We start from the raw sequence: 17,092 nt of genomic DNA on the forward strand, positions 1-17,092 counted from the left end.
CGGGAGATGCCGTAGGGCGAACGTGAATAAGTAAAACACCTCGAATCCAGTGGTTAAATTATCAGAATTAATTTTATTTTGTGTCTTCTTGTTAGCCAGCACCCAGTGCACATAATTTCTAGCCAGGGTCTTCCTCAATCGTCCTCATCCGCTGGCACATTCTCATCGGAATCCGTTTTGAGAGACTCTATGGAGTGAGAGGAGTTCCGGCTGCGTGAGTAAACCGATTGGGCGCTCTTCAGGACACGCTCATTCTCCGAGAAACGAATCACAATCTTGAACTCCTCAACCAGAGCAGCACAGAAGGGCACCTGAGTGAGGAAAAACAATTATAACTATGGCTGTGTACAGATGTGCTGTATAGATGCACTCACCTCATAGCTTTTGGCCTTCTTGAATACGAAAATGCACCAACAAAAGATGGAAAAGATGATGGAGATGATGGTGCCAACGGCGAGGACAGCATAAATGCCACTCAGGTTATCCACACCCAACTCTGAGGGACCATCGGAGCTGCTTTTGGCCTACAGTGAGGAATATAATAATGCCACAAATTGTTGTAAAAACACGCTAAAACTTACACTGCACACGCCAGCTCCGATCTCGTTCCACCATTTGTTCTTGAGCCTGGCCAGGACTCCCTGCTCCTGCAGCTCCAGCAGGGCATTGTTGAACTTATCGCGATATGGCCAATCTGTAATAGTAGCCCATGGCTTGCAGTTTATTCGATGGGATTTACTTTTCACATACTTTTCACCATGGCTATGCCGTAGCCCTTTTCATCCAGGGCATCACCCACTTTCGTTAGATTGCATTCCCTCACAGTGTTGAACTCAATTGAGGTGGATTCCATGAGGAAGGCGTACTTGTTGCCAGACTTTACCTTCTCCACGCCATCCTGATTGTTGTCCAGCAACATGGACGGGTTATTGGTCATGTATTCGTTCATTTTCATATAGATGGGATCCTCAGAGGTCTGTGAAAATCAATGTACATAAATGAATATAATTCCTCGTAGCATAAATAACTTCCTACCAGAAAGAAATTCCTTGTGGATCCTGTACGCTTTGCTCCATACTGCACTCCCTCCTTATTGTCCGCCAGATCTTCAACGCTATTGATGGGACTGGTGGGATTTTCGATGGTCAGGAAAGCAGCCAGATTGGCAGTGTACGAGGACACCATAATCAGTGTGAAAAACCACCAAATGGCCGCTATGGTACGTGTGCTCAGGGATCTAAATGCAGCGAATGATTATTACATGAACGAGAGTCAATGGATATTGCAATACTTGGGAGCGATTTCGGAGCCCTGCTGCAGAAGGGCGCCCGTGGTGAACCACAGCGAGTTGTTGATGGTAAACTGATTCTCCAGCTCTTCGGGCTCTTCGATGCAGGGAAATGGATTGTCCCACTCCGTGGGCGACAGTCGACCCAGAATGAAGAAGCACAGGGAGACGCCCACATAGGCAATGCCCAAGTAGAGCCAAACCTCCTCTGAGAATGGATCCATGAAGGAGAAGAGTGCCGGTGGTGCCTTTTGAGGTTTCACATATAAAATGGCAATGCCTAAAGCAGATTTCCGAATATTATTGAGGTGCATTTATGGCATAGTGTTGAGGCCTACCCAGATTCATAAAGGGTATCGAAAAGTCAATGACTTCCTCGCGTTCCGATGTTATAGTTAGATCGGTGATGGCCAAATCAGCTCGTCCTTCGACGATTTCCTTGAGCATTCCGGTGGTGGTGTTGGTCGTCTTGTTAAAGGATCCATAGTCAATGCCACCGTCGAGGAAGGTAAAGTTGAAGCCAAGCTTATCGGCCAGCTCCTTGATGAGGTCCACACCATAGCCCTGATACTGATTATTGCCAATGAGTGTGTCTATACTATCCACAAGACTGGCATATGGTTTGGTCTGTAAACAAGAAATGATCTTAAATTGCTGAAAAATGCAAAGAAAAGTCCACCTACCGCCACAGAGATGAGCACTTTGAATGTTTTATTGACCAGCGAACCATCGTCGATGTCATTGAAGTTGATCACTTGAGCTGGCCGCTTGAATTCAAAGTCCTTGCCCTCCTCCCAGGTGCCCACCTTGACCAGGCCACTGGTCTGCAGTTCGATGACATCAAAGGTGAAACCCTTTCTCACATTACCCTCGAAAAAGATGCGACCCGTGATGGTTTTCTCCTTCAGCTCCAACTGCAAAAGGAGAGTTAAAGTTGAGCCTCCATAAAGGCCAGCCATAATCTGTTCTGCGCACCGATCTCATGTAGTTCCTGAATGTGGAGCCATCGGGTTGCACGTTGTCATGTTTCTCCGAGCAGTTTAAAATCTGCGGCTGGTAGGGCAGATGTTTTGTGGTCTCTGCAATGACTCGCACCGCATCGTAGGTCAGCGCCATGGCCATGGTGATGGTTGATGCACCTGCAAATGAATTACTGAGAGTGAGTTCCTTTTGCAATCATCCACTTACCATTATCTGTGGGTTCGCTTTCGCCCAGCTCTTGATGCAGTCGCTCCACCAGGTCTCGCACCTCCTCCTGGTCCGGCGAGAACATTCGTATGCCTGTGATGTTCGCCTCACTGTACTTGTACTCCTCCAGCTCGAAGGTGTGCAAGTCCAGGTTGCCGATGACGTACGTGTAATCCTCATTCATGATGCCCACCTGCTGTGCCTGCCGCAGGATCTCGGCCACGCCCTGTGTGGAGCCCACAACGACAATGCGACTGTCCTCTGATTTTCGTATGCGTCTCAGCACCGACTTGTAGTTTCCATTCAAATTGAGATCGTAGCGCATGACCTTAATAACCGGTCCCTTGACGCCGTACAGTGTCATCAGATGGTCCAGAATGCCCAGATATTCGGCTGTAAATTGGCATTAGATAAGAGCTCAATCGAGAGGATACAAAAGTGTCATACTAACAGGACTCGTAGCAGAAGATGAATCGCGACCAATCAAACTGCTTGATGATGCCGTAGAGTGCGTTTGCAATGTCCTCCTGGTGTGGATGCAGATTGAAGCCATCCGCCTGGACCTTGCCCGATAGATGGGGATACACGAAGGGTATGTCCTTGGAGTCACAGGCATTCAGCAAATGCGATGCCGTGTGCTTGGCAGCTGGCCCAAACACGGCACCCACTCCACTCTAAGGTGAAAGTTTTCTGTTTATTTCAGTTCGAACTAGATGAAATAACAATCCCATCTCACCTGCATCATATTGCAGAGTTGCGCAAATGCCTGGACAGAGTTTCCGTAGGCCACCTGCTCGGTTTGTCCCACCAGCGGCACACTCAGCTCGTTGTTCACCACGGAGATGGCATGCTCGAAGGTCTGCCGGATTCTATCCGTTTCATCGTCTGTGATAAGGCCTGCAGCATGTTTTGTTTTTTTTTTTGTTTTGAGTGAAAGTTTGTTGGGAGCGCAAAATGAGTGTTCCACTCACCAAGACGTATGGCCTGGCCATAGGAGCTGCTGCTGCCTCCATAAATCTGTCCCTGGACTCGCTGGAGGCCAAGAAATGTCAGCAAAATCAACCAAAACTTCATTTTAAACATTTATGAAGAATATCTCATGTCTCTTTGCCGCTTTCTTGGCTATTTCTGATTGGTATATATATAAATATTTTTGGAACAACCACCAACGAACGAACGATCTCTACTGAATGATCTTTAGTTGCCTTGCCGAGCGCACGTTCGCAACTGAATTTTCTTTTATCGAAAGTTCCACTCAAAAGTTTTCCAAAATTTCTCACTACACAACCAGTGTTGAAAGAGTCCACGAAATATTGAAAGTTTGTGTAGATTTATTGTTCATTTACATACATAAATATGTACATACATAGAGTATACATAATTAGAATTATCACAAACATAAATGGTTTAATTAACTAAAATATTGCAAAGTACAATTAAAAATAGTTAATGGCTAGGAAAATATATACGTATATATGTAAATTGCAATTTTTTTGGCACATAATCTTTGCTGTTTGTAGGAGAAACTTTCCCCACTGAATCCTTGACATATCGCAGGAAACGGACAGTCTGTTGTACGGCAAGCTGAAAGGTACATAAAACGCACATTAAATGGGAGAAGCGACAATGAGACACGCATAAACATTAAACCCCCTTCAGAAATATCTACTATTAATATCTCAATGCACTCCAAACCCGTGGCGGGCAGCAGCTAAAGTAGCACACACCAATTGCGTTTTTATTGGAAAGACAATTGGTGAAGTTCCCCCCCCTTGTCAAAGAAGCAACTGCGAAGCATAAATCACCATTAATTAAGTGTGTGAGTGCGGCGGCGGGGCCCAATTGAAGTGCGATGGCGTTGTTGGCACAACAACAAGACACAAGAGCCAGCCGGGCGTGTGCTAAATGCTAAATGCGTTGATGAAGAATGTGAGAGGGTAACTAGCGCGAGTTACAAGACAGCAGACAGATCGACACTCCACCACCCCAAGCTGACGTCTTCACCACAGTGCAATCTCTATCTCTATCCCTTTCTAGCGCTTGTCTTTCTGATCGTGGTGAATACGGAAAACGGCAAGTGAAGTAGAATGGCTGATAAACTTACCAACTGGCATGCATCTGGTGAGCGCTAGGACTGCGTGGAATACATCATTTATAATACTCATAGGTAACTGTGTGAGGACTACCACACGCTGCATTTGGTAGCGGGATTCATGGGCGCATCCGCTGCACACTGAAACTCTCGGGAAAAGTCGTAGGAGTTCGAGAGCGTGCCAATGACACGGAAACGTCCCGGACTGTGGATGGCCGTGATGAGTTTGTTGCGAATAGCCTCCGGCCGCATGGCGCCGCACCACACCTGCCCGAAATTTAGGAAGAACAACTGCGGTGCGGTCATGTTCAGGCCAGGCAGTAGCTCGTCCTCCACCTCATCCGGATGGTCCTTCAGCCAGCGTTTGTAGGCATGGAAGGCCTGTCGCAGTCCGCCATTGTCCGCAATGTTCTCGCCTGTGAGGAGCAGTGAGGAGGTGAGGGGGAGCAGATGGAGAGGCAGTAGGACTTACCCTGTGTACTCTCCCCGTTGAGGACGATGCCCACCTCATCGACCGTGTAGTTGCTGTACTGGGCTATGATGCAGCGAGCGCGCTCATCGAATCCCCGGATGGAGGAGTCCGTCCACCACTTGTGTATGTTGCCATTCCGGTCGAAGAGTCGCCCTTTGTCGTCAAATCCGTGGGTTAGCTCGTGGCCAATGACCACGCCGATGCCACCAAAGTTCAGCGACTTGGGAAAGTGTCGATGGTAGAACGGAGGCTGCAGTATGCCGGCTGGGAACATGATCTGGTTCTTGTTGCGGCTATAGTAGGCATTCACGATGGCCGGCGCCGTCTGCCAGTTGGTCTTGTTCACGCGCTCGTGCAGCTTCGACTGCTCCGTGCGGGCAGTGTGGAGGAGCACGTTCAGCGTATTCTCAAAGTATTTCTCCGGATGGATGTCGATGCCCGCGTACTTCTCGTTGAGTTCACCCGGATTGAGTATAAAGTCCGGATAGCCGATCTTCAGGGACATGGCGTTGACCTTCTCCTCGGCCAGATGCTTGGTGATCGGATCCAGCCAATCCGTCGTCTTCAGTATGTCCCGGAAGGCCTGCTGCAGGTCATGGGTCATGCGCAGCGTGTCACGCTTGCTGTTGTTGTCAAAGTAGCGCGTGACGAACATGGAGCCCACCGCCATGCCCATGTTCGTGTTCACCTGAGCGATGCACACCTTCCACCGCTGCGGACTCTCCTCCCGCCCGAACAGAGCGTGGTAGAACGTCTGCTTGATGTCATCGAAGCGATCGTCCACATTGTTGATGCGATGCCGCACAAAGCGCCACATCATGTAGTTGGCAATGGTGCGGGGCTCTGTCTCGGCCAGCAGCGTCACCAGCTGCTTCATGTAGTCCACCGCATAGATGACAACCTCCTCCGAGTCACTCACCTGACGATCTTGCAGCGTGCTCAGATAGGCACTCCAACCGATCTCCGGCACCACTTCCTCCAGCTGCTGCAGCGTCATGCGTTTGTACAGCTGTAAAGAGAGAGGGGGAGCTGTGTGTGGTGTGTGGCTTCTGGACTCCAAATCCCCCTTACCTTGGTTACGTTGAGTCGCTGCTCCGCTGGCGCTGTGATGCCCGCCAGCGATGTCTCAAAGGCAATCAGCTCCCTGGCCGTGCTGAGGGCATCCCGCTTGGCTGCACCCATTTTGTGCATCACCTCGGACATGTAGCGCTGGTAGGCCATCAGGTACTTGCCGTTGCTCGGCTGCAGGAAGTACTCGCGGGTGGGCAGGCCCAGACCAGTCTGATCGAACTGGATGATGTTCTCCTCCGAGTTCTTGATGTCCGCTCCCACCCACTGCACGATGAGGATGTCGTTGTTGTAGCGCCGCAAAGTGGCGGCCAGTGCCTGCCAGTTGAAGTTGGTGTCGCTCCACTGCTGGTCGAGCACTGGCCAACCGCCCAGATCCCGGATAATATTGTGCAATGGCTCCAGTCCGCGACGGGCAAGCAGCTGGCTGTTCACACAGGACCTGTACAGCTGCTTGGCCTTGAGCTGGGCATCGTGGCGCGTCTTCAGGTACTCGCTGGCATCCACCACATGCCGCTGCTTGTCCTTGGCATTGGGTGCGGGCAGGGCGGCAGCCACTTCCTCCTTGGTCTTCTCGCGCGTAGGGTCGATGAGGCGCTTCCGCTTGGTGCTGTTGGTGAATCGCTTGTAGCGCATCAGGATGCGGTTGAGCAAGTGCCGCCGGCTGACAATGTGCCGGCGCAGACGCTTCGCCACCAGCTCGGCGGCCTGGTCCGTCTCCGTCTCGGGCTCCATGCCCTGCTCGTTCAGCTTCAGATTGTTGCGCACCTGAATGTTGCGCTCCTCCGGCACGATGGCGGGCGGTGTGCTCTTCTCGAGCAGATTCCGTAGCACGAGGTCGAGACTCTCGCGCAGCATTTCGAAGGTGTCGAAGCCAGCCTTGTCCTTGGGTATGGGATGGAGCTTCTCCCAGTTGCCGCACGCAAACTTGTAAAAGTCCTCGCAGGGATCCACCGAGGTGTCCATGTAGCGCTTCATGGTTTGGGCCTGGGCCAGCCGAATGCCGTCCCGCGTGCCCTCCTCATTCCAGAAGGATTGCAGGGCGGCGGTCGTCTCGCTGATCTGTGCCGCCAGCTCCTCGTCGCCCGCCTCCCGCTGCTGCTCAGCTTCGCGACGCTGGCGACTCAGCTCCAGCCAGTATGGCGCAAAGTCCTTGTATCTCTTGGGTGCGGACTTCTTCTGGAAGCGATGCAACTCCCGCAGCAGCTCCCCATCATCCTCCAGGTCGCTGTCGGGCATCGACTGGAAGTCTAAGTCAAAGTCGGAGTTGGAGATGCACTCGCGCGGCATGCCCTGCGGCAGGAAGGAGGTGCGCGAGTCCTTCATCAGTGTGCTGCGATCCTCCAGATCCATGGTCTCCCCGTTGCCATAGCGATACGGCTGACAGCGCCTCGCCCGCTCCGCCATCTGCTGCTCCAGGTGGGAGCGCTTGGCCTGCGGCACCAGGAACTCGTCGTGGATCAGCTCGTTGTAGGTCTCGCCCTCCGGCAGCAGCGACTCGTAGCTCTCCATGTAGCCGGGCATGTTGGCCGTGGCCGTGGCTGCCCTTTGGTCCCGCATCCGCTGCTCGCTCAGCTGCAGCGCCGCCAGCATCCCGTCCAGCCGCATGATCAGAATTAGCACCAGAGTCAACGGCAACATCACCACTGGAAGCAACAGAAGCAGTTTGCAGCAGGTCAGGCCGGGACACCACTGCACCCGGCCCGTCTGCTGGTTAACACCCAATCCCAGCCTGACGCCGCGTTCCCGCTCCGACGAAGACCCGTGCACGGATGCCATTGATGCCACCGATGGCATCGCTAGCTTCAGCTGGCTATGCCGACTCATGGCACTCACTCACTGGTCGCGCCGAGCCGCAGTAATTGAGCTGCCTCTGTGGCCTTTATACTTTAATTAAACCCAATTTTTTCGCACGACGCAGTTGGTGAACCGGGCTCAGGCTGAACTGGACGTAACCGAGATCGCGAGTGGACTGTCGGATCGAGAACTGGAGACCGGACTGAAGAACGGAGAATGTAAAGACTGCAAAGACTTGTAGACTGAGGACAGCCGCTACAACCGAGACAACCGCACGATCCGACATGGAACGTGGGATGCGCAATCACGGCGCGCGACAGCCAATTGAGCGCCCGACCAGCAGCAGCGTCGGCGCCTAAATGAACGCTCGGGCGGGGGTGTGTTGTGGTTTGAATTAGTTAGTCAGTTGTGGATATCCACAAATCTTTGATCTCTTCTTTGAGAATTCTACAACAATATTCGAATTATTTAGTTACTCACTGGGATCTAGGATTTGACTGGATTCGGTTTCAAATTTGAACTGTCAAAGATATATGTTGATTATGTTCTCGAAGCTATCATTGGACTAGGGTGTATTACAATTGAATTTACTCTCGGCAGTCATTTGGAGCTACTTAAATCAAAGATAACTCAATTATCAATTATGGCCATCATGATCTAAAAGTTATTTGAAATACTTTGAAAATGGAAACTTAATCGCTCAATGAACTCAATGAACCTTTAATAGAATTAGCCAACTTCTTGGCTGTGACCTATTAACCTCATTCAAGTGCACGTACAATAATAGCAGCATATCCAGTTCCATTAATAAGATCTTCCGAGTGCGAGTGATTGTGTGTGTTAATCAACACAAATGGCAAACAAAAGCCACAAAGCTCAGATCATTCAGAAATTTGTGTCATTATCACTGGAATAGTGGCAACAACAACAATCATACACACAGAGCAGCAGCAGGCAACAACCACATCAATCAACCATCAACCAACGACACACAAAAAGCACAGTAAGAGAGAGTCTCCAGCACATGCACCTCCGCATTGACCTCTAGGCACCTCCTGCTCGTAGCGATGCTCACAGCTGAATTCTGTCTAAATTCAATCAATTTAATTTAATTTCACAAAACAATTGCAGCTACCCAAGCGGACACTGGACACAGGTTTATTGTGTGTGTGTGTGTGGGGCCTTTGAATTCTGATAGGTACGACGAGTAATACGCACTGGGAATACATTTGGTTCGTTCTTTTGGTGTGTAAGTTGAGAGTTTCCTCGCAAAGAATCTCTCTCATTGGTGTTTATAATTTTGTAATCTCACCATTCACACATGTGGCTGGAAAGAACCTATAGCCTATAGTCTCCGTGTGTGTGTAGAGCTTAAAGGGAATTAAAGGTGCGTGAGGTTATGCGATGCCATTTTATGTGCCTACCACCCACTCACACAGCTGCACCTTCTAGCTGTGCCCCTGATCACTTCATTCACGCTTTTTGCATACATGCCTGAGGGTCTGAATTTTAGTTTCATGAACAAACCACACACACACACACACACAAGGGTGTACCTATCTGCTCGTGCTTGTGCGTAGATCATTGTGACTGCCACTGTGGCGACGTGGATGTTGCAGTTCGTTGTAATTGCAATTGCTTCATATGCTAATTTTGGCCTTAAACCTTTTAATTAGCGACTCTGACCGAGATTAGCAAACGTGTCCCATTTATCAATCAGAATCAGCACTGCCATCCTCTATTGTAGATGTGTGTGTGTGTGGGGGTAGGGTATATGTATGTGTGGCTTGGCCTGTTGCCCCCAAGAGTTATCCAATGGCTATACAATTTGCCAACGCTTCGATGGACTCTAATTTCTAATTGCCTGAACTGCGGTTCAAGACCAAATCATTGTCAGGTGACCCAGTAACCATATGTTTTGCGAAAAGGTAAACGAACGTGTCGTCAACCAATCAATAAATTAACTCAACAAAACGAATCAGAAACGAGAGACTTCCTACAGATCATTTGCTGTTGCGGTTGGGCGTATGATCTGGGGTTATCGACATCAGAATAATTAGTAGGAGCTCCCCAAGAGGGTGCAGACATTTCTCTCTCAACGGTCTGCTGTTAGAAGTCTTCAGCACTTCCGCATCTCAAGGTCGATCGATTGCAGCTCACACAAAATGCACTCATGCACTGTTTTTGCTTTTCCTATTAGCCAAACCGGTTGGACGCGCACTTAATCAGAGAACTAACTTGAACGCGACTTTGGCAGACTCCAAAAGAATGAGTGTATTCACACTCTACACTCACAAAACACTCAATCACACTGACACTTACACTGATGTACGGATAAACTTCCCCTACCAAATCAATTGTAATATTAGGGAGCGCTACCGGTGTCTGTCGCTGTCGGTGGGGAACTGATTTCAGTTCGGAATTGGAGAACTGTTGAGCGTTCTGGTGAGGCTGCAGCCGTTGCTGTTGGAGGCATCTGCTTGTTATCGCCTCGGGGTTGATTTGCACCAAGTGTTTGCTGTTTTATGGCTGGGTCCGAGTCCCAACTGGTACTGGTACTGGAAACCGACGCAGTGGCCACTGTTACCGCGGATTTGCTTGGTGCTCAGTTGTCAACGGATTGTGAGTAATGGTACCGATTTAATGGTATTTGCTTTACGAAACACTCACCTGAATTTGGTTTAATTGCTTAGCTATGACTTACTTTCCACAGCAATCTGAAAGGGAATCAAATGAGAACTTCGAGGTCCCCAAGTGTAATTCCATTTAATCGATTCAAAAGCTAAGAAGTATTCGGAATTGGCTTTGTCTACGGCGTAAATTCTACGCTCATGTTTTTGGCCAACACCAGCTCCGAGTTATCTGACAGAAACATTTATATTTCATTTTATAGGCCTAGACTTGCCTCCATCGTCAATCATGTTTGATCAGGCATGGCTTCTGATTAACTCTTATTTCCCTATCCAAAGCAAAATATGTTTGCCCCACAAATGGAATAAATTATTTCTTAAGCGTGTCCTTTATTGGTTGGTTTAATCACTCAGATTTTCCACATTTCAATGTTTAATTCATTGCAAAAGACAGCACTAGGCGTGTCTCTACACTACACTATCTGTGACATGTGCAAATATTTTCCCAATTCTGGGCACTTAATATTGTAAATATATCTTAAAGTATTTTCCCTGCTCTTAATGAATATTCATTGGGACATATATTAATGGGTCGTGTGACAAATGGTTTATTTGCATTACCTTCCCAGCAAATCAATTGGGTTGACTTGATTCTTATTTATACGAACTTGTTGGCTCTAACATTAAGCTAGTACATTTTCTTTTCACTACAACATTTCACTCCACCAACATTGTGGCCACGACAGCATCAAGAATCCACTTGAACGAAATCAATAGATTCATTAGGATAGTTGCTCAATCGAAGGACGAAACCAAATTGTATTGTTAGTTAAGGTTTCTTAATATACTATAAATTGTAATCGACAAGTGTTTTTGATAAAGTTTTGATACGACACACACACACTCAGAGCAACAACAGATACATTCTTAAACATCCAATAGTGTTGATGCATCCTCCTGTGTTGATGCAACCGCCACTTGTGTACCAAATTGATTGTAATCCTCACTTAAGATTGGCTGCGATTGCGTGCTGTTTAACAGCTGCAAGGACAAGGCCTCTGAGTTTATCTGTAGGCCCGCCTGCACCCAATCCATATCGGGCACATTTATAACTGAACTGTTTTGTTGACTTTGACTTTCTGATGGCAACGACACAGTGTCACTCTCATCCCCAATGCCCCACAACTCCGGCTCAGTCTTCATATAAACATTTTCCAAGTCGCCTGACTGTGTGACGTTCTGCACATCATGTTCTCCTGTGTCTTCGACAACAGACAAAGGCATTGGCTGAGCAAAGGTGACTGGTAACGGCTCAGGGTGCTCAGTGTCCAGTTGCAACATATCCGTCGCCGAGTCAAATTGCGATGAAATGTCCACCAGAGACGGGACAGAAATAGATTCGGACTGGGACTCACGTTCACGCTTCCAACACTCCAGTCGCATAATGTTCCGCTTCTTCAGCCAGCTTCTCTTGACGAGATTATAATGGGCCACTTCTTCGTCAGTGTACGGTTCCACCATTTTCCTGACCACCGACTTGATGAGCATCCGATTGGTGTAGCTCTCCGAGCGATTGTCCAAGCGGGGACCCAGCCGCTCCTTGGCGTCCCATAAGCAGTTGAGGTCCCTCATGTTGACGCGTACTTTCGTACGTAAACAGAGCTCCCTCACCTCCTCCGGGCTGTACTCTCGCTGCAGATCCGCAGGCGTGATCTTCTGCATTATGTTTAGATTATGGTTTGTAAATGGATGCTTTTGGTTTGATTTTGTTGATCATTTTTACGTACGCAGGGTTCATACAATTGGAGGGCTAACTCCTTCTCGCTTTCATCGAACATGCTCATCACCCTCTCCTCGTCCTCGGCCTGGAACTTGGCGAGGTAATCTGGTAGTCCTGTTTCTGACATGGCTACTATAATTTTATAAAAAGTAGCATAAATCAATAAATTTACACGCCAAAACACTTTTGAAATGCAGTATGAAAGTACCAGCTGGGACTAGGGTTGTCAAATATATATCAAAATATCAATATATCGATATTTTTTAAAATAAAAATATATGTAAATCGTGATTTTTTTTCGCAAAATATCAATATATTTATATGTTTTTGCGATATTTTTTGATATATCAAGGATCGAAATAAATATATAGGGTATACTGTATTTGAGCGCAAAAGTGGATGTATGTAAAGCACAGAAGGAAATGTTTCTGACATCATAAAGAATATATAATCTGTTGTGAGTAGTATTGATCAGCATCAATAGCCGTTTCTGTATGAAGCGTTTCACACGTCCCTATTCGTTTAGCTCACTAAACTGTGGTTTTCTCGACTTTACACGGACACCGAATGTGTGGGTTAGTGCATTGACTGTATGGTTAGTGCTTTGGTCCCAATTACTGCAATTACTGCAATTTATGCAGCAGTGGGGTTTTTTGTGAGGTGTGAGGTGTGCTAGATGCAAATAATTGAATAAGTCAAGTTAAAAACACAGAAGAGTGGAATAAGGATTAAAGATGTTATAAACATATGTTTTCTTTATGGGAGCTCAATGGGATATCGATATTTTTGCAGTGAAATATTTTATAATATTTTGATATTTTTATATTTTGATATATTTGACAACCCTAATTAAATGGCGCTGAGTTTACAAGCGTGCATAAACATATACATTTATAAATTTTAAAATAAATAAGATGTCCAGTGACAGTGAGGAGTATTACAGCAACGAGGAAGACGAGGCAATCGGCAGCACTGTTTCAGGTATTTGTACAATGATTTCTTATGTGATACAATCTATACACTAACATACATGCCATTGTTCTGCAGTGCGGTCAAGCCACTCTTCCCGCCAAAGCAGTGGTGGCAGCACCCGCAATAGTAATTCTGGCGTAATTATTGACGAAACCGAGTCGGAGTCGGAAAATGAAAGGGCTAAGCCGAGGCATCGTCGTGCTGTGATCGCATCAGACAGCGAGGATGAAGATGAGTTGGACTCGCGCGCGCTATCGCCAAGCACGCGTATGAGTATTACAGGTGTACGTCCACAGGATCTGAGCGATGACTCCAGTGAGATTGACTACAGCGACCAAGAGGCGTCACCAGGTACACCTGAAAAGACCTACAACGAGGAAGGCGAGGGCTCGGATGGGAATGCCCCACGGGGTCGACAATCCATAGATGGCGGAAGAGCTTCGCCACGCTACAGCACGCAGTTTGTGGGAAACATCGAGGAGACTTTGCACTCAACAGTATTCCCAGGGATCACTGAAGAGGTACTCGACGAATCGGGAGACAGCGATGTCCTGATTTTAAGCAACAAGGAGACTCCCATTGAAATCTCAAGCACGGATGATGAAAGTAGCATCAATAAGGAAAACTTGCCTGCTCCGTCACCCGTGCGCCGGTCCTATTCGCCCCGCAGTAGCGCTGGAGCACTAATCCCTAAGCCCATTAAGAGCCTCATGCAGCCTACCATACAGACGGCGTTCAAACAGAGCGTCTCCCCGAATGCTCCTCGCCGTTCCCCGTTAAAAAATGCAAATAAAAAGGTAACTCAAGAGTATCATCAGGAGGAGATGCGCAAGCTGATGGAGATGCGCACCCAAAAGATTGAAGCCGAAAAGCTCTATGAGAAAGTGGCCCAAAAGCTGCCGGACAAAGGCAAGCAAATCAAGCAGCGTATCGATACCTTGGGTCGGGAAATTGAGCGGAAAAGTAATATGATGAGCAGCCTTATAATAGATCAGAGCAGCATTCCAGCAGTCAAGGTGACAACCGCGTTGAAGGCGCCTGTCAAGTCCCACAACGATACACCTGACTGGAGTGACCTGTCGGCAGCGGTCAACTCGATCCAACCCAAATACACTGGAACTCAGGGAATGGCCACGTTCAACACACAGAAAGCCTTAACTCTGGAATCCCTTAAGGTGCGTGCTAAAACTTTCAACTGCTTTGCTAACTGACTTTTTGGTCTTTCATTGATGATGACTCAGAACGGATATCTGAGAATGTTCCAATTTGGCGGTCGCTGGGCACGAGTTACTGTGCGGCGTCTGTCCAAGGGCATTCCGGGATTAAGAATTCATTACCTGAACACGTCCCACGGGTAACCATCTACCGCCCTGAAGCAGCCTGACTAATATTTCGTTTTTCTAGGATCTACATGGATCGCTGAAGGACTGTCCTGCGGCGGACGTTCTTGCCGACGATCCAGAGGGACTGAAGGTTACTTTAATGGATCACCAGAAGCATGCGCTGGCGTGGATGTCTTGGCGCGAGAAGCAGAGTCCACGTGGCGGTATCTTGGCCGACGACATGGGCTTGGGCAAGACCCTGACAATGATTTCATCGGTTCTCGCCTGCAAGAACCGCCAGGAGAGCGATTCTGGGGGCCAGGCGGATAGCGACGGCGAGGCAGAGAGCGACACAAAGCGGAAAAGCGTAGGTGGATGGACCTCAAAGGGCCGCACAGATAGTAAGTTGAATAATGTCCACCCAATGTTAAAGCTTCTCTTAACTTGTTAATTGTGGTCGTTGCAGCTCATCGCGGTGGCACCTTAGTCGTGTGCCCTGCCAGCTTGCTGCGTCAGTGGGAGGCAGAGGTCGAGTCCAAGGTCTCGCGTCATCGGTTGACCGTGTGCGTGCATCATGGCAACAACCGCGAGACAAAAGCCAAACACCTGCGCACATACGACATCGTGGTGACCACCTACAACATTGTGGGCAGGGAGCACAAGGAGTCGAGTGCCTTGTTTGGTGTCAAGTGGCGTCGCATCATACTGGATGAGGCCCATGTGGTGCGCAACCACAAGTCGCAGGCGTCGATCGCAGTAAGCGAACTGCGCGGCAAGTTCCGCTGGGCACTGACTGGCACACCCATACAAAACAAGGAACTAGATATCTATGCGCTGTTGAAGTTCCTGCGCTGTTCGCCGTTTGACGATCTTAACACCTGGAAGAAATGGATCGACAACAAAAGTGCTGGAGGACAGAACCGTCTCAATTTGCTGATGAAGTCCATTATGCTCAGGCGCACCAAAGCACAGTTGCAGCTGGAGGGAAAACTGAACAGCTTGCCCGCCAAGCAGATGCATAAGATTGAGATTTCTCTCGACAAGGACGAGATGAACGTGTACCAGACGGTCATGACATATTCCAGGACATTGTTTGCCCAATTCCTGTTCCAGCGCGCAGAGAAAGACACGGACAACAACTTCATTTCCGATGCCAGCAAGCCCACATATAACCAAATTAAGGATCCTAATGGCGCCTACTATAAATTGCACGAGAAGTTCGCCAGAATGGCAGGCCACCAAAAGGAGGTAAAGTCTCACGAAATATTGCTGCTTCTGCTGCGTCTGCGCCAGATATGCTGCCATCCAGGTCTGATTGATTCGGTAAGTTAATGATACGGGAACAAAGTGGTACGCGTGGTTCACGATTAAACTTACTTTTAGATGCTGGAAGGAGAGGAAGTAAAGAGTTTGGATGCTGACGACAGCGATGGAGAATCTCCTGAGATTGATTTACTGGCGCAGCTCAATAAGCTGGCCATTACAGACGTCTCCACTTCTCCGAGTCAGGGAAGCCGTGGCAGTCAAGGCAGCCGTGAGGGGAATGAACATGACGAGGCTCGCATTGCCAAGGCTTCCAAACATGTGCTAAAGCGCAGCAATCCAGTTTTCAACATGAAGCGTCCCTCAACGAAAATGCTCAAGGTGATGGAAATACTAAAGTCCTCAATTCTGAAGAACAACAACGACAAGGCCATTATAGTCTCGCAATGGACATCGGTGCTACACATACTGCGCGATCACCTAGAGAGTGATAACATGCCGACCCTTTCACTGAATGGCTCCGTTCCGGTAAAGAATCGACAAGAAATCGTGAACCAGTTCAATGATCAGCGCAATCCGAACCGCATTTTGTTGCTCTCACTCACCGCTGGCGGTGTGGGCTTAAATCTGATTGGAGCCAATCATTTGTTGCTGATTGACCTGCACTGGAATCCGCAGCTCGAAGCCCAGGCCCAAGACCGCATTTATCGCGTTGGGCAGAAGAAGGACGTGAAGATATATAAGTTTGTGTGCCTGGACACAGTGGAGCAGCGTATTCTGGGTTTGCAGGAGCATAAACTGGAGCTGGCCAATGGCGTCCTAACCGGCACCGGAGTTAGCTCAAAGCTAACCATTGATGACCTCAAGGGTCTGTTTGGAATTTGAGACGGCCGCCGAGTCTCGTTAGTTTTTAGCACACAAACCAGAGTTCATTTTATTTACAGCAACATTTTTATTTTTAGTTATTCCGAAGTTGTTTTTTATTTTTTTGTTTGTATTTCTTTGTTTTGAAGCACTTGTATTTAATTTATCTACGATACCTTTTGAATTGTTAAGTGGTTTACAATGAGTTCCGTTTAAATTGAAATGTGTGTATTATTAATGTTTAATTTCCTTAGTTTATATGTATATGTAATCTTAATCTTCCTTAATCGCATTCTCAGCTTAAGCAAATACGAACAAATTCAACTACAATTTGATTAGCATAACATTTTTGGTTG

General features: G+C 48.1%; 4 protein-coding genes across 5 annotated transcripts; 1 reads left to right on the plus strand and 3 right to left on the minus strand.

Annotated features, from left to right (window-relative positions):
* Positions 1-68: 68 nt before the first annotated feature.
* Positions 69-3,688, minus strand: LOC117589800 (glutamate receptor ionotropic, kainate 2). The gene is made up of 13 exons (XM_034282008.1): positions 3,448-3,688; positions 3,213-3,373; positions 2,928-3,150; positions 2,477-2,869; positions 2,264-2,427; positions 1,972-2,202; positions 1,627-1,915; positions 1,292-1,568; positions 1,036-1,237; positions 751-976; positions 582-694; positions 375-524; positions 69-311 (listed from the first exon to the last, which is right to left on the minus strand). Exons 1-13 carry the CDS (start codon positions 3,557-3,559, stop codon positions 135-137), a joined length of 2,718 nt encoding a protein of 905 aa, XP_034137899.1. The 5' UTR covers positions 3,560-3,688; the 3' UTR covers positions 69-134.
* Positions 3,689-3,857: 169 nt separating this feature from the next.
* LOC117589669 (neprilysin-4) lies at positions 3,858-8,401 on the minus strand. 2 transcript variants are annotated; one of them, XM_034281811.1, is made up of 5 exons: positions 8,386-8,401; positions 6,112-7,754; positions 5,041-6,049; positions 4,581-4,984; positions 3,858-4,060 (listed from the first exon to the last, which is right to left on the minus strand). In XM_034281811.1, coding segments are annotated over exons 1-4 (2,979 nt in total). In that variant the 5' UTR covers positions 8,387-8,401; the 3' UTR covers positions 3,858-4,060; positions 4,581-4,658. The 2 variants fall into 2 exon arrangements, with proteins under 2 accessions (XP_034137702.1, XP_034137701.1); XM_034281810.1 differs by lacking the exon at positions 8,386-8,401 and having other exon boundaries at positions 6,112-8,175.
* Positions 8,402-10,905: 2,504 nt separating this feature from the next.
* Positions 10,906-12,520, minus strand: LOC117589670 (telomere-binding protein cav-like). The gene is made up of 2 exons (XM_034281813.1): positions 12,323-12,520; positions 10,906-12,251 (listed from the first exon to the last, which is right to left on the minus strand). The coding sequence occupies exons 1-2, from the start codon at positions 12,440-12,442 to the stop codon at positions 11,463-11,465; spliced, it is 909 nt and encodes a 302-aa protein (XP_034137704.1). The 5' UTR covers positions 12,443-12,520; the 3' UTR covers positions 10,906-11,462.
* Positions 12,521-13,163: 643 nt separating this feature from the next.
* On the plus strand, positions 13,164-17,080 carry LOC117589955 (transcription termination factor 2). Its single transcript, XM_034282253.1, has 5 exons — positions 13,164-13,296; positions 13,363-14,462; positions 14,692-15,010; positions 15,076-15,932; positions 15,993-17,080. Exons 1-5 carry the CDS (start codon positions 13,230-13,232, stop codon positions 16,755-16,757), a joined length of 3,108 nt encoding a protein of 1,035 aa, XP_034138144.1. The 5' UTR covers positions 13,164-13,229; the 3' UTR covers positions 16,758-17,080.
* The last annotated feature ends 12 nt before the right edge of the window (positions 17,081-17,092 follow it).

Source organism: Drosophila guanche, unplaced genomic scaffold (assembly GCF_900245975.1).
Source record: "Drosophila guanche unplaced genomic scaffold, DGUA_6, whole genome shotgun sequence".
NCBI classification, from domain to species: Eukaryota; Metazoa; Arthropoda; class Insecta; order Diptera; family Drosophilidae; genus Drosophila; species Drosophila guanche.

Excerpts from the sequence above, each read along its gene's own strand:
- LOC117589800 (XM_034282008.1), bottom strand. The coding sequence starts at position 3,559 with ATGTTTAAAATGAAGTTTTGGTTGATTTTGCTGACATTTCTTGGCCTC. Across the intron at positions 2,870-2,927 it reads CATCTTCTGCTACGAGTCCT|CCGAATATCTGGGCATTCTG; the intron begins GTTAGTATGACA and ends GCCAATTTACAG. Across the intron at positions 1,916-1,971 it reads AAGTGCTCATCTCTGTGGCG|ACCAAACCATATGCCAGTCT; the intron begins GTAGGTGGACTT and ends TCTTGTTTACAG.
- LOC117589669 (XM_034281810.1), bottom strand. The coding sequence starts at position 7,935 with ATGAGTCGGCATAGCCAGCTGAAGCTAGCGATGCCATCGGTGGCATCA. Across the intron at positions 6,050-6,111 it reads AGCGACTCAACGTAACCAAG|CTGTACAAACGCATGACGCT; the intron begins GTAAGGGGGATT and ends CTCTCTTTACAG. Across the intron at positions 4,985-5,040 it reads CAACGGGGAGAGTACACAGG|GCGAGAACATTGCGGACAAT; the intron begins GTAAGTCCTACT and ends TGCTCCTCACAG.
- LOC117589670 (XM_034281813.1), bottom strand. The coding sequence starts at position 12,442 with ATGTCAGAAACAGGACTACCAGATTACCTCGCCAAGTTCCAGGCCGAG. Across the intron at positions 12,252-12,322 it reads TCCAATTGTATGAACCCTGC|AAGATCACGCCTGCGGATCT; the intron begins GTACGTAAAAAT and ends AACATAATGCAG.
- LOC117589955 (XM_034282253.1), top strand. The coding sequence starts at position 13,230 with ATGTCCAGTGACAGTGAGGAGTATTACAGCAACGAGGAAGACGAGGCA. Across the intron at positions 13,297-13,362 it reads AATCGGCAGCACTGTTTCAG|TGCGGTCAAGCCACTCTTCC; the intron begins GTATTTGTACAA and ends ATTGTTCTGCAG. Across the intron at positions 15,011-15,075 it reads CTCAAAGGGCCGCACAGATA|CTCATCGCGGTGGCACCTTA; the intron begins GTAAGTTGAATA and ends TGGTCGTTGCAG.